Source organism: Trachurus japonicus, chromosome 9 (genome assembly GCF_045865225.1).
Source record: "Trachurus japonicus isolate A0001 chromosome 9, Traja_1.0".
NCBI lineage: Eukaryota > Metazoa > Chordata > Actinopteri > Carangiformes > Carangidae > Trachurus > Trachurus japonicus.
This window is the reverse complement of record NC_140915.1, coordinates 29,029,281-29,044,968: the sequence shown is the minus strand read 5'-3', so window position 1 is coordinate 29,044,968 and position 15,688 is coordinate 29,029,281. Positions and strand designations below refer to the sequence as shown.

The following is a 15,688-nucleotide window of genomic DNA, read 5'->3' as shown; positions in this document are numbered from 1 at the left end:
AAATGAAGGGGTCCCAGATCTGATGAAAATTATGTTGTTGATGTTTTATTTATATCACATTTTAACTATTAAATGTAACTAGAATTATATCAATTATATTCATGTGCAATTTATACAGAACTGTAGAAGATAAAATGTAATCCTGGCCATGTGCACCTTATTTGTCCTCTGTTGACTAAAATGAATCATGAAATAATCTGAGCATTAATGATTCATTGGTGACAGACTAGTCCTGTGCTGTGGTGGTAGAGAGACCTGCCATTGTGCGGTGATGTTGGTTCAAACTGCTGGTTAGCAGCAGCAGCAGGATCTGTTGTCGGTCCAGCCCACGGATCTGCATCCTGATGCCACGTCAGGAGTGCCTACGTAGGTCGATGCAACTGGACTGACAGGCCAGTCTACCAATCAGAGGGCGCCAAGGAAAGAAGCGGTTGGTTGTGATTGGATGAGAGCGGAGGGGGGCGAGAACCTATTTGACAGGCGTTCCCAGCTACCGGAGTAGCTGTAACTGGCAGCCCAACTGAAGACATGTGTGGTGAGTCCCCTGTATATCCGACATTTCTTTTATTCAGTAGGAGGTTTATATTATTACCTGTTTAGCAAAACGGCACGTACAAGAGAAGTGAGTCACTGCTGGTGTCGGCAGTCAAGGCTGAAGACATCTCATTGTCTCATTTGAAATTAGCCATGGGTGGCTAACCTGTGTTAGCGAACATGAGCTGATGTTGCTGATGCTGTCGGTTGGCTAGATATAAACCAGTAAGTTAATATTTACATGTTACCTACATGTTATCCAGGTGAATGGTGATTAATAGTGTCAAACAGGAAGTCGACACCTGGACGTAACGTGAAAACGATGAGCTGCTTTCTTCCTGCCAACTCCAGATAAAACATAACGTGGTTCTCGATGATTTTATGCAAATCGCGTAACTTTCCACTAAACCTTGTCTGGTTTGTTGGTCCAAATGTTTGGACAAGATGTGAGTTAATATTGCTGTTGTGTTTTAGTAGGAATCTAATTGGTACTTCTTGTCCTTGAAGGCGTGTTGTGTGTGTGTAACACTGATGTGTCGCGGTCCTACTGCACTAATGTTTAACTCACACTGAGAGAGACCCGGAAAAGGGATGTTTATTGGTCACGATCAGTTTGGGAAATCTACTGGAGATGTTCTGCTGCTATCGGTCACTGTCTCCTGTCTCCTGTCTCCTCTCGTGTCGCACTAGTGACTGATAAGTGATGCCTCTGCCTCCCATCACATGTCACTACTATCTCTTTAAGTGCACCAATCGGACCAAATAGACCTGTTTGTCACATCTACCCTGACGATAAGATGTCACCCCATGCTCAGGTTAATATGTACCCTGTTAAGCTGTGCATTTCCCGCTGGGTGATGGGATTTTCCCCCCCTTGCTGCACCACTTTTCCCTGGCGAATTGCCCCTCACTCCATCCCTTTGCTGTTATCAATGAATGCTCTGTTGAACCAGTCGTTCCTTCGGCTCCACATTTGCATTTACTTCTCAGTGCTCAGCTGTGTAAGCTGGGCTGTATTTCATGACTTCCTTCAGCCAGTTAAAGGTTACACTCCTTTCAGTCTATGTAGGATAGTAGACTGGCTGTAGAAGCCACTCGTTTGCCTGGAGGACTGCTGGTTATAGCAGAAATGTGTCAGTTTAATAAACCAAATTTTCATCATAATTTGTGGGCCAATCATTGTACCACAATGTATGTTGTTAAAATGTTGGTCTTAACAAACATCTCAAATGGTTATGCATGATTCATGATTATTACTTGGAATCAACATCTTGGCTGAGATTTCTCTCATGACAGTAACTCCCACCCCACCCTTCTCCAGAATAGCAGATAGCAGCTTGTGAAACACCAGGTTTATAGATACACCCCACTGCATCCAAGCAGGTCAGGCAGCTGTAACTGAGAACAATATTTGTTTTTTTGTTTTCTTTGTAACTCTATACCTGTGAAACGGGTTTCTCATTCATTGTCCGCCAGTAATAGAGGTATGCACTACTGAGTGATATGTGTCCCATGTTTCTCAGGAATTGAATTACATTCTTCTTCACCCTTATTTTTTCTGATATAATGAGCAATGAAAGCAACACAGATTGTTCACACATATTTAAGAATCATATATTCTGAACAAAATATTCTTATTAATACTATGATATTGATTTCAAGCCTGACATACTGTGGTATCATATTTGGTTGCATTATAACAGATTGGGTTGATATGTGTGCAACAGACATTAACCAGAGCCATAAGCAGCACTTAAAAGTTGCAATGCCACATTTGTCAGACTGAGTTATCAATCTTACATCTTAGGTCGGGATTTAGAGCACTTTTGAATTAGAGAGAATCTGCAGACCAAAACACTTTATATAGAAATCACAGCTTGAACCCTTTTCTTCCCCCCTGTCCCCAGGAATATTTGCCTATCTCAACTACCATGTGCCGAGGACTCGCCGTGAGATCCTTGAAATTCTCCTGAAAGGTCTGCGACGTCTGGAGTACAGAGGTTATGACTCAGCTGGTGAGTGATGGAAAAAGCTCATATCACCAACATGCTCTTGCCTGTTTATCAGGCCCGTTTCCTTCTTTGTCCCCACAGTGTCTGGCTGAGGTTGCCACAGAGGATAGTGTTGAACAAAGCATCAGTGATAAATGTATTGCATAATTTGTTCCAATGAGCTGATCTACCACTAATGGAGCTAATTTATTGTATAATGAGTGCATTTGCTTTCCAGTCAGACCTTGAGCTTTTTTGCATTTGCGTTCAATGAGTGTAGCACCACCGTATATTGAAGTTCAGAAACAGGACATGACTGATGAAAGTGGTAATAGCACCGTAATAGTTTAGTAACCTGTTGATAATTAAGAGCATTGTAATCTTAAACTATTTCTCATTTGCTGGTTTTGGTAGGTGTGGGAATTGATGGAGGGAATGGCAAAGATTGGGAGTCCAACGCCAAGTCTATCCAACTGATCAAGCAACGCGGAAAAGTGAAGGCTCTGGACGAAGAGATCCACAGTAAGCTGAAATGAAGTTCCTCACTCCCCTAGAATGAGTCATTAAACTTTATTTGTCATTGTGCAGTAAAGTTGGGACACTAAATATTAACTGTCAGCTTGTGTTTGTTTGGCCTTTAGAACAGGAGGATATTGACCTGGATGTGGAGTTTGATGTTCACCTTGGCATTGCTCACACCCGCTGGGCCACCCATGGTGCGCCCAGCCCAGTCAACAGCCATCCACATAGATCAGACAAGACCAACGGTCAGTTGTGTTACAGACAGAAAACTGTCTCACTCTACACAGTTGGAGGTTTTGCCTTGCTTTCCATAACAGCTACTACTTTTATATTCTGGATGAAGATATTTTGATATCCTGGTTTATGTTCATCTCTCTGGTTTACAGAGTTCATTGTCATTCACAATGGGATCATCACCAACTACAAAGACCTGAGGAAATTCCTGGTGAGCAGATGTCTTTCATGAGCTGCTCTTAACACCTGTTACTTATAGATGGCACTTAACCCCCCACCCCAACTTTCCACAGGAGAGCAAAGGCTACGAGTTTGAGTCGGAGACCGACACTGAGACCATCGCCAAGCTGGTGAAGTATATGTTTGACAACCGGGAGAGCGACGACATCAGTTTTACCACGCTGGTGGAACGGGTGACCCAACAGCTGGTAAGGACTTGCTTACGCGTCCCACCGCTCCTTGTGATCTACAGATGAAAGAGCCTGTCTGATCTGTTTGCTCTTCCACCTGCCAGGAGGGAGCCTTCGCCCTGGTCTTCAAGAGTGTCCACTACCCTGGAGAGGCAGTTGGCACAAGGTACACCACTACCAGTACACACACACACACACACACACACACACACACACACACACACACCAACTTCCGAGTAATAAGAAAACACCTTGATGAAACGTCAGATAGTTTAACGTGCAGCGTCGGTTGCCACCGTCACGTGATATTGTCAACAGACCAGCGTGTAGTGAGAACGTCAGTACTGAAGAGTGGAGATTAAAAACAGAAACGGACATGTGGCGTTTAACTTATGGGCTAGTGTTTTGTGTTGTACAGTCCTTAGTTTGTCCATGTATTGTATAATCCCTAATAAGATAAAATAAAATACTTATGGGCTATAATAATAATAATATATAATATAATAACCTCGTTGACGTTGTTTATTGATAAACCGAGCACCATCCAGCAGATCGAGACACTTGAGGAAGTTTACAAAGTAACGGTAACCAGTAGATTATCTGCTCCGACCCAGTGGCGGCGATAATTAAGGAGTGGCGAGCCGCCACAATAGCGGAAACCCTGCCACTACTGATGCTGTGAAACTATTTGTTATTACAGTTTTAAGCATTGTTGGCTCATTAAAATGTCGCTGTGCAGGAGGGGAAGCCCTTTGCTGATTGGAGTCCGGAGTGATCACAAGCTATCCACAGATCACATTCCTGTCCTCTACCGCTCCTGTGAGTTTATTTTTCTATCCATGAATGTGTGGAATGTCTGTTTCTAATTTTTCCTCATGTGACTGCGTTAGTGTGACTGGGGCCCACTTTCTTTCTTTTTTTCTCAGCTACAAAAGACAAGAAGAGCTGCGGTGCCCTACCCAGGACTGACCAGGACACCTGCCTGTTCCCTGTGGATGAGAAAGCGGTGGAGTACTACTTTGCTTCAGATGCAAGGTAAGCAGATGGCTGTGTCTTTGTATCCACCTTTTAACAACCCCAAATTCTCCTTGAAACACGCAACCCAGTTTGTCTCAACTATGTCTGTTGAGTGTAAATCAACGTTTGTCTGATGTGTTTGTTTTTTTTTGTCTGTGTCTGTCTTGTCACTACAGTGCAGTGATCGAACACACAAACCGAGTGATCTTCCTGGAGGATGACGATGTGGCCGCCGTGATGGACGGCCGGCTGTCCATCCACAGGATAAAGCGCAGGGTGGGAGACTACTCAGCCCGTGCCATCCAGACCTTGCAGATGGAGCTTCAGCAAATCATGAAGGGTGAGCGCAGGGTCAGCCTTTGTTGTGTTCACTTCATCTCCATAAATTGCTCCAGGTCATATGAGGAAATACATCATTTGTACCCTACCTTGTAATTTTGTCCTCTACGCTATTATTATTGTCTAAGTTAAGACTTGCTGAACAGGCTTTTAACACCCAGGCCTCAGGCTACCCTTGTTATCATAGTTATAGCCCCTGTCAGATCAGTTGCACCCCAAGGCAAACAACTGTCTATAATATGAGACCCCAAACTTCATCCCCTTCACCTTCCCTCTTAGTGCATGAGTTGACATACTGTACACTATTAGATACTCAGTATGTTACTGGACTGCTTTTATTTGTTGTCTTCTTTAATTCAATCTTCAATTAGAGTATATTTACATGCAGATCCCCTGATCTATTGAGTGAATTGACAGGGGGTTGTTTCCCAATAAAGCGCAGAATTTTAGTTCTTGTGCAGATTAATGAAAGGAGACATAACACTTTAATTATTCCCCCTGTAGTATAGGGTAGTATGTGGATTTTGTTACTTTTGAACCAAGCCTGACTAACTATTTCCCCGTTTCCAATGTCTTCACTAAGCCCAACAAATACTATACCTACTGGCTATACAATTCATATTTTTCAAACAGACATGAAAGTGGTATCAGTCTTCTCATCTAACTCTGGTCAAGAGAGTGAATACAAGCATATCCCATAAAGCCAGACTATAGTTGTATTCCTGTTAGTCTATGAAACATAAGCAACCAATGATCCCAAAAATATTTCATTTGCCGTCACATGGGATAAAAACAACCTCATTTTCAAGAAACTGGAATCAACTTGACAAAAATGACTGAAACTAACAATTGATGATCAGAATAATTGTTAATTATGTTTTGATCAACTGATGGATTGACTGACTGATTCTTGCATCTTGCAGTTTGCATTATTATGATAAATACGTCCATGAATTGGAAAACTAATTCCAAAAACGATGGCGTGCTGCGAGCTTAATGTTGATGTGAGAAACCCTTAAAGCTAAAAGTCAACACTTCAACATCACTACTTCCATTTTATTTCAAATGCAACATGATGGACCAGAAGCCAATGCAATGAAAAATTTATCAGTCACAACAATTTATTGATTACAAGTCTATAAATGTTTTTGGGACTCTTCCTCAGTACTCCAGCAGAGGGCAGTGGTAAACTGATGCTGGCTGCATCCAACATTCCTTTGTGGTCCTGTCATTACTCAGCCTCTGTCCTCTGTCTCAGTTTCTGGAGCCTTTCTGCTGAATAACCTAATTTTCATTACCCAAATCACTGTCAGGGGCAGGAGAAATAACTCTTGAATATCTCACTGTCACAGTTTGTAATGGGTGGAAAAACACTATCTTCCTGACGTCTCATCCTTGTTTTGCCTCATTAAAGGTATGACCTAACATTGAGGATGGGTTTTTTAATATTGAGAAAACAACACCAACATCATCAAACAAGATATTTCTTGTTCCCTCACAAGACTGTGGTTCAGGAGTTTTACATGTGTCAACAAGACATCTTCCAGGCAGCCTTTTCTGTTTTTTAACCTAGTGATTTCTTCTCCTCCTTCCACAGGCAACTACAGCTCTTTCATGCAGAAGGAGATCTTTGAGCAGCCAGAGTCTGTGGTCAACACTATGAGAGGGAGGGTCAACTTCGATAACAACACAGGTTACTTGGTGTCTTATTAGTTGTCTCGGTGGAGCATTGATGTAATAACACACATGCACTATTTTTCCACTTTGTCCCCATTTTTCTTTCTTCACAGTTTATAACTCTTGGACAACAAAAAAATTGAATAGTCACTAAAAGTACAAACGGTCACTTTTCCTTCATGAATCTTTTGCTTCAACACATGCACAGATGTCTGTAGTTCAGGAAAGCACACAAGAACACACAGATTTACTTCTGTTCCCTCCATGCTTCTACATGTTTTTTAAAATTAAAAAAGTTCACTTCATTAATAAATTTAAGCAGCCACATACATGTAAAATATAAAAATCTGTTGTGTATCTCCACACTGGCATGGACTTTATGGCTCTTGTTAAATAAGGTGGGCAGCAGTGGGTTGAAATGATGGACTAGTTGTTTGGTTTTCTCTCCAGTGACACTGGGTGGACTGAAGGACCACATCAAAGAGATTCAGAGGTGTCGGCGACTTATTCTCATTGCCTGTGGGACAAGCTACCATGCCGGAGTAGCAGTGAGTAGCCATTTACCTTTTTCTTTTCTTCCATCGTGTAACTTCACATTGTTGAGTTGAGCTCCCTTAAGTCCATCCTATACATAGCAAATGTGATTTCTGTATCACGGACACAGATGTGTAAGCTTGCACATTTGCTCAACTAGTTTGTCTTTGGACATGGTGCTGAGCACTCCTCTCTTACTTTCCCAGACCCGGCAGGTCCTGGAGGAGCTGACCGAGCTACCTGTCATGGTGGAGCTGGCCAGCGACTTCCTGGACAGGAACACACCCGTCTTCCGGGACGACGTCTGCTTCTTTATCAGCCAGTCAGGTGGGGAGACCAGTGCCATCTGGACTTGATCTAGTGCACATTCCCCATTTGTCTTCTAGTTTCCATCTAGCGGAGCCACTTTGATTAATCTCTCTCCTTTGTGCACTTCTTGAGTTTTAGCTAAGTTTTACGTTTGGGTTTTCCGTACTTGAACTCTCTGCTTCAGCTTTGGGAGTGTGCAGCATGCTTTGCTCAGTGTGTGATGTTTGTGGTGGACCTTGTGGTTTTTCTGTGGAGCTGTTTCAAATCTGAGCCCTGTATGAGGCAAAATCAATTACCCTGCAAACAAATAAATCAGCTTAATTTTATTATCAGAACTATTACGTTGCACAAACCGTGATGTTTTCCATTTCTGCCAATTCTCCAGGGGAGACTGCTGACAGCCTCATGGCCCTGCGCTACTGTAAGGAGAGAGGGGCTCTGACTGTGGGCGTCACCAACACAGTGGGCAGCTCCATCTCCAGGGAGACTGACTGTGGAGTGCACATCAACGCTGGGCCTGAGATCGGAGTGGCCAGCACCAAGGTAAACTGTGGCAGCTCTCCCAGCTCTCGAGTCTAGTGGAAGTTGTTTTTACCACAAAGTGCAGCCATCCCACAACGTCTCATACAGCTGGAGTGACGGCAGCGGTGCACCTGCTCATAACCTTCTTCTCATCTGGCGTATTTACTTTATAGCATCACTGTGTCAGTAGCCAAACTGCAGGGCTGTTCAGGTCCCATGAGCTTTTTTTTATTTTTCGTTGTGACAGACTTGAGCCACCAGGACAGACTTTGTATTGGTCTGTACAACGGCTTGTTAACAGGAGTGTTTGTTTGCACAAATTTTAATGTGCATTTTATGACTAGGATATTAATTTTTTGTTTCAACTCTAGTATTAATTTATGTATTACTGCCAGTTGCCAATTGGACCAGACGGACCATTTGGTAACAATTCAAGTGAGGGTGAGCAGCTGGTAGAAATCTGGATGTTACAGCACACCAAGCCATGCATAGCACATTGCTCAGCTCAAACAAAAGACGTGTCCATTTTTCCCTCATCATATTTGTCCACCTGAGAAACCTGAATGTTGTTTGTTTCCGGTGGAACTGACCTGCTGACACTGAGCTTGAAGCAACAATACACCAGTTTGTTGCATCATCTCAAAAAGCGAACTCAACGCCCACTGACACCGAATGAAACCCAGATGAAAACTTCATTGTGAGTTTGGTCCCGCCTCTTAGAAGCTGATATTTTCCTCCACTCTGATACCGCAGGGAGTTGAAGAAGCCTGATATTCTCATCTCAGCTCATGTTAAGTCAGGATCCTTAGTTTTCATCCCTTCCCTTCCCTCCCCCCACCTCTAACCCTTCCTCAAAAACCAAAAGGATTTGCCAGTTTGGACTCAGAGCAGAGACTTAGTGAAGTCCAGGCTGCAGCTAGTGAGTATGGAGAGAGAGAGAGAGAGGAGCAGGTCCCTCCCTGGCCCAGCCCGTGGGCTTGGCTCAGCGACTCTTGCGCTGCTCCAAAGCCCCAGAGCTCGTCTCAGCGACGCCATCATTTACTGCTTGGCTAGCTGGGCCACACACCCACACCCAGCTCAACCAAATGCTGCACAACCTACCTCATCAAATCAATAGAGCACATGTATGGCACCCAACTGCTACATGACTCCAAATTCATACACTTGACCCAATTTTTTTTTGTTTCATATTGATATATTTTTTTTATTAAAAGGAAAAGAGAAAAAGAAAGAAAAAAAATAACAATCTCCAGTTTGTTTGGTCAAATTCAAGATTTATGGAATAATATGAGACTTGAGCCGAAATACTTTGATGCAATCAAAAGGCAAATCCTGCAGGCACATCAAATGATGGTAGGTGGAAGACGCCTGCTTGAATTAGACAAGAAGAGAATCCTCTGGGACTTTAAAGGGATACAGAGCTTTTTTTCTGATCCACAACTGTTTCAGTTCAAAGGAAGCTTGTTCATATTCCAGCTGTTTCGGCTGTGTGTTGGTCATCATTGTAGGGTAACAGTTGACGACACAAAACGACGACAGAAACACGCAGTTTACAATGTTGATTAAATATGTTGCCACATCTAGTTTACCGGCGCAGACTGTCAGAGTTCTGTGGGACTGTGGTTAGCGTGCTGTCGGGAGAAAAAAAAACACACTGTAAAGGTTTTACAGCTATTTTCTTGGCCTCCGACACTGGCATTTCTGAGTCCAGAGGGTCCCGTGAAATGACTTGGCTTCACTTTAACACTGATTAAATCTCCCAAATAGGCATGGAAGGCCTCCAAATGTGCTCTGAGATGAAGGAACACGCAGAGCGGGAGTTGATAATGATGACAGGCATCCAGTGTTAGATGTGCGATGGTTTTGAACGGTGACATTTCCAGGACGATCCGAGAGGAGGCTCTCTGGTGTGATGTGGTGGATGTCTGTGTGTTCATCAAGTTTTCCAGGATGAAGCTTGACTGAGCTCAACTGCATGCATTTTAATGCTTTGGCGTGTACTAGAATCTGCCTCTCCTTCCATTTCTCATCTGGTGCAGATTATTAGCTGGAGACAAAGTTCACTATCAAAACTGGGAGACAAGAAGCACAAGGCTCCACAATCTTTGCTAAAAGGAAGACTAAAGTTCGGATCAGGTTGCTGTGATTTGGTTTCAGCTCTCTAAAACTGGAAAACTACTTTACCTTTCATTAATGGGTCACTACAAGCAATGCTGCCATGTCCAAGGGGGAGTTTGTGACCATTTCTACATGTGTGCACGCGTCATCGTACAGCTGTTTTCTTTATAAATCAGACAGAAAGAAAAACAATAAAATTTCAAAAGTTCACTCATAAACTGCACAGCTCTCTACATATTTTTTGTGCTGATTTAACTCGTGCATTCTGCTTCTGCTTCTGCCATTTTGCTCTGCAGGCCTACACCAGCCAGTTTGTGGCCCTGATCATGTTTGCCCTCTTGATGTGCGATGACAGGATTTCCATGCAGCCCAGACGGCGTGAGATAATCCAGGGCCTGAGAGTGCTTCCAGGTAAATCAAGCCAGGAGTATTGCGCCTCAGCCAGGGATATCCTGATCACATGAGAGATTGAAATGTATGGGGATCCAAAAAACAGCCCTCTTAGAAAAGATCAAGTGCATCCAAAGCCCGGTTCATTTTTGATGTTTGATTTTTTTTGTTCAAACGATCCTCTCGGAAGAGGAAGCTCAGTGATGAGAGTGGGATCAAGAGAAGAAAGAGCAAGACGTGGAGGGAGACTATCTATTGGCTGTGAGCCCTCACACGCTACTCTGGATCTAAAACATATGATGGCATGTCACTAATGGGGAACTAATGAAGAATGTCTGGCCACTCCCTGCACAACGTTATGACCCAGTTCGGCCCAGATTCTAGCATTTGACATCAGCTGCATGTTTACACAGTGCTTGATTCAAGATTACACACAGTTGTTTTAAGGCTCAGTCATATCTGCGTCTCTGTTCTGTCTGTGTCAGATCTGATCAAGGAGGTCCTCAGTTTGGATGATGAGATCCAGAAGCTGGCAACAGAGCTGTACCAGCAGAAGAGCGTACTGATCATGGGTAGAGGTTACCATTACGCCACCTGCCTGGAAGGAGCACTGGTGAGCAAGTACAACCTTCGTGGTTTACTGAGGATTTATAATTTGAGATGCAAAACAGATGACTCCATCATAAGCTTAGATTTTCTTAACAAGTGGGCGTTTTGTAATCCTGTGTAGAAAATCAAGGAGATCACGTACATGCATTCGGAGGGCATCCTGGCCGGAGAGCTGAAACACGGTCCGCTGGCTCTGGTGGATAAACTCATGCCGGTCATTATGATCATCATGAGAGACCACACCTACATCAAATGTCAGAACGCCCTGCAACAAGTGGTCGCCCGCCAGGTGAGCTCTATAAACTCACACACTACAATCCAATCATAGTTTTAAATGTCCTGTTTTAGAAAAAAAAGTGATCAACCGTGTATATTTACTTGGTCAAATGCTCAGGTTTTTTAGTGCTGTAAACCAGAACATGTAAGGTTCATTCAAGCACAACACGTGAACACTGGGCAGCCACAGCATTTTTTTGGGGGGCGTTTTTGCCTTTTATTTTACAGCACATAGTGAGATAGACAGGAAAGGGGGAGGCAGAGAGAGGGGGAATGACATGCAGGAAAGGTCTGCCCGACGTGGGATTCGAACCGGGGACACCTGCATTGAGGACTGTAGCCTCTACATGGGGCGGCCGCCTTAACCACTGCGCCACGCACCGCCCCAGCCACAGCATATTTTACATGTTAGGTTAATTTTCACAGGCCTGTCTGTGCCACACCTCTGATCCTTCACCTCAGTAAAAACAAGGGAGGGGTTGAGTGTGACATCATTGCTGTCAGTAATCTGCAGCAGATGTTGGTTTAAGAGGTGTGAAACTAAAGTGTGATGAGGGGGAAAGTAAGTGTTTTCATAGCTGGCTTTTTTTGTTATTTAAGGATCATCACACTAATAGACAATGTACTTGACATTTTAGTAACAATGTTTTCCCTTTTTTTTTTTTTTACAGGGCCGTCCTATTGTTATCTGTGACAAAGATGATTACGAGACCATCAAGAACTCCAGCCGCACCATCAAAGTGCCTCACTGTGTGGACTGCCTACAGGGCATCCTGAGCGTCATCCCGCTGCAGCTGCTGTCCTTCCACCTGGCTGTCCTCCGAGGTTACGACGTAAGTACCGTCCCTGCAGGCTCAACGGTAAATGAGTACTGCAGCACTAAAACGTTTGTTATCAGTCCCACTCCTCCACCATTTTCACCTGCAGTAAAACCTTCAATATTACCAAAATGCCCATGTTAAGCAAAATAAGGTTGAAATAAGGGCACACAAATGAGAAGAAAGATGCTGCACTTCCATTATCAAGGAGATTTTTTGTAAAAAATACAAAATACATTTTAAAAAAGGCCTGATTATCTGGCGGCATACCTGGATTTCAGTGTGAACAAGTGCACTGAAACCCATCACCGGAAACCAACAACATGCAGGGTTTACACGAGCAGGTCATCGTATTCCTAACTTACTTTAACAAGTAACCTAATTCAGAGCTGAAGCTTGTAAAGTCCCTACACCAGCACGCTGCGGTGAGGGTGATACTGACAGCGAGGTTGGCTGACACACTGAGAGGATTACAAGCACATGTAGATATCTGTCTGTGCACAAATTCATGGGTTTATTTGAAACGGTTACAAACAACCATGTTGGCAAAGACCAGCAGGTATTACTGTTATTAGTGTTATTGGTTTCACTCTCTCTTTCTCCAGTCTGAAAGGCAGCTTACTGTTTGCACAGGTTTGGTCTGGCTGCTGCTTCTTTGTATATTTCACTGACTTTGCTGTATCGCAGGAGGTCAAATGGTCAAAGTAAACAACTTAAGTGAAGTGCAGCGTGTAAATATAGCCATTGTTGACGCAGCTTTTAAAGCACTTCACATCAGAGGGATGTCCTGACAGTGCAGCCCAGTTAGTTTAGTTTTTATGTCAACGAGCACTGACATAGAAACTGAGCTGTTCTGACAGAGAAATAAACATTTATGTGCACACAGCTCCCACTCCCACTGCGCTTTTTTTTTTAGCAGTGTTATCAAGCTGTCATATCACTGACTCACACATTAAAGTGTGTTTCCCTTTAGAGCCTGACAGTAGCAGAAGCCCTTGATCACCCATTGTCCATATACATGGCAGTTGTTTATCATATTGTAATTGACCTCTTCTGCTTGGCTACAGGTGGATTGTCCAAGAAACCTGGCCAAGTCTGTGACAGTTGAGTAAACTGCACCATCCATCACCCAACAACAAGAGCATGGCGGACACACATTCGAGCAGAGACGACGAGGGAGCTGTATGCAGAAACTACAAGAAGACAATGTCCCGTTTACATGTCTCAGCTCTTTTTAATGCAAATTCTTCTCAACAGTTGTGTATCTCACTGTTGCATATTATCTGTATCTCACTGTCTGTTTTCTCAGAAACTTTTGTCGTCGTTGTCATATTATTTGTAGAGAAGTTATCTTTCATCCATGGTGGCAGGGCCTGGGCTGGCACTGGCATATTGTCATCACTCTTTTTGGTTTTCCTGTGAACCTGTAGCAACTGACAGTGACAATTTGGGTTTGTTCACATTAATGCTGAAAACATGTGAGCAAGCCCTCCAAGTTTATTTCCCCTGATTGGTCCCTCTGGGAGCTGATGTTAAAGCTGCTGACTGACAGAAGTTAGGTTTCAAAGACCTTCACTGGCTTATTTTTTCTTTAGTGCAATGATTTGTAGTTTAGTTGGGATATTTTTCTTTGGCAGCTAATCATTTGAAGTGTCTATACTCCACAGTTGAAGTAAACGACAGTCTCGAGTCATTCCAAGCCACAGGTCATCGCCTCTTCGTAATTACAGTGCAGTTTGCCAGTTTTGACTCTCTCTTGGACCGTCTTCTGAGGTCGCACAACTGTCTGTAGGAACAGCATCATAAGTCTGATCACAGAAAAGTTTGTGAATACACTACTGTGTAAAAAAATCTTCTTGTGTAGGTTACAAACGCTTGTCCTTTGCATAGACCTTGTGTTTCTGATTTTTACTCTCTGGTTTTGGTCTGCTCATTTAGTGAAAAAAAAACTTTAATTACTGAGCCACCTTCACCAGAGTGAGGTTTTTGTTTTGTTACCATTCACTATTTCTGCTCTCACTATTTTCTATACATGATACTCATACCGTAAAGCTCTCTGTGCACAATTTAGTGTTTGATTCTTATGTTGCTCAACTGCTCAAAAGGTACCTTGTTGCCAATTTCTGGTCTACGGTTTGCACACAATTTTAAAACCAATGTGATTCCAGTGAGATGAAGTTCATCTGAGAAGTAGTAGAAGTAACACCCAGTTGCCAGCCCACACCCTACCACCATGCTGCAATATGGGACCATTTGTAGTTATTGCTTGATATTATTTTTTTCATTTTCTCCAAAAATAGTTTTGTATTATTGTTACTCTTTTATTTTAAATATGAATGTTACAGTCATTGAAATGTCCTGTCAAACCAAAAATCTGTACAATGGCTTTGGCAATTGTAAACCAAAACATATATATTTTGTATGTTCATCTTATGTTGTTTTCCTAGCCAAACATGTACTAATGTTGGTAGATTGTGTGGTGAGAAGACACTTAGAGGCCTAAAGGGGGCATATACACGGTTACATGGCAGTCCTTTAGGTGTTTATTTAGTAGAAAGTCAGATGCTGGCTGTGTGTGTGTGTGTACTGTACGCACGTCTTATCCCAAATGTCAGTTTCAAAAGCCAAGGAAAGAGTGATGTTGTACTCACACAGTCGTATAGTGAAGAAATAGGAGCTCCTTTTTCTTTTTCTATTTTGGTCATCAAATATTTTAGGTTTAAACGTGTTTATCTTGCTTTTGCAATCAAGCCTTAACTTGGATTTTTGTTTAGTTCTTTTTTTGCATTTTCATTCTTCAACATTGAGCCTTTCCTGAGCCAGGTAGAAGGGTTTGAAAACTGGACAATGTTGTGACAGGATTTTTTTTTGTAACTCGCATTCATAAGCAGGATTTGATTTCTTGACTGGAGGCACTGATGACAGCAGTGCTGCACTGAATCCTTGCGACGTCTGTTGGAAGCTCTTGGGTTACTGAGGGAGTGGGACACTATTTATTAGTGAAACTGATGCAATAAAGTGTCAAGTACTTGTCATTTTATGTGTCTGAGGTCATTGAATGAGAAGGCTCCATATATTTCAAAATTGATAATGATGCTAAATATTGTGCGTGCGTGATTCAAATGGTTAACATTTTATTGATATAAAAACAGGCAATACAGATTTACATATCCTTGACTTGCATTTAAAATGATGACCCTAAGAATCACTTTTGGTTGGTTTCACAGATCCCAAACAATGTTAATTGCTTGTGTGGAGTACCCAGTCACAGTCTGTAAGGTGAGCAGTATTGGCCTGATGCATCCACATAAAGTCATAATGGTGCAGACAGTGAGGCTGAAGCTCCTGCTCAGAGCCGATGACGCCACGTGAAGCAGGTCTAACGTGG

General features: G+C 42.8%; 1 protein-coding gene across 1 annotated transcript; it reads left to right on the top strand.

The window, feature by feature from the left end:
* The first annotated feature begins 491 nt into the window (after positions 1-491).
* On the top strand, positions 492-15,340 carry gfpt1 (glutamine--fructose-6-phosphate transaminase 1). The gene is made up of 19 exons (XM_085787189.1): positions 492-535; positions 2,442-2,549; positions 2,940-3,047; positions 3,167-3,292; positions 3,434-3,492; positions 3,575-3,709; positions 3,796-3,857; positions 4,431-4,510; positions 4,618-4,726; positions 4,885-5,048; positions 6,645-6,740; positions 7,175-7,272; positions 7,465-7,585; positions 7,953-8,110; positions 10,504-10,618; positions 11,083-11,210; positions 11,328-11,495; positions 12,154-12,315; positions 13,368-15,340. The coding sequence occupies exons 1-19, from the start codon at positions 529-531 to the stop codon at positions 13,410-13,412; spliced, it is 2,049 nt and encodes a 682-aa protein (XP_085643315.1). The 5' UTR covers positions 492-528; the 3' UTR covers positions 13,413-15,340.
* Positions 15,341-15,688: the final 348 nt, after the last annotated feature.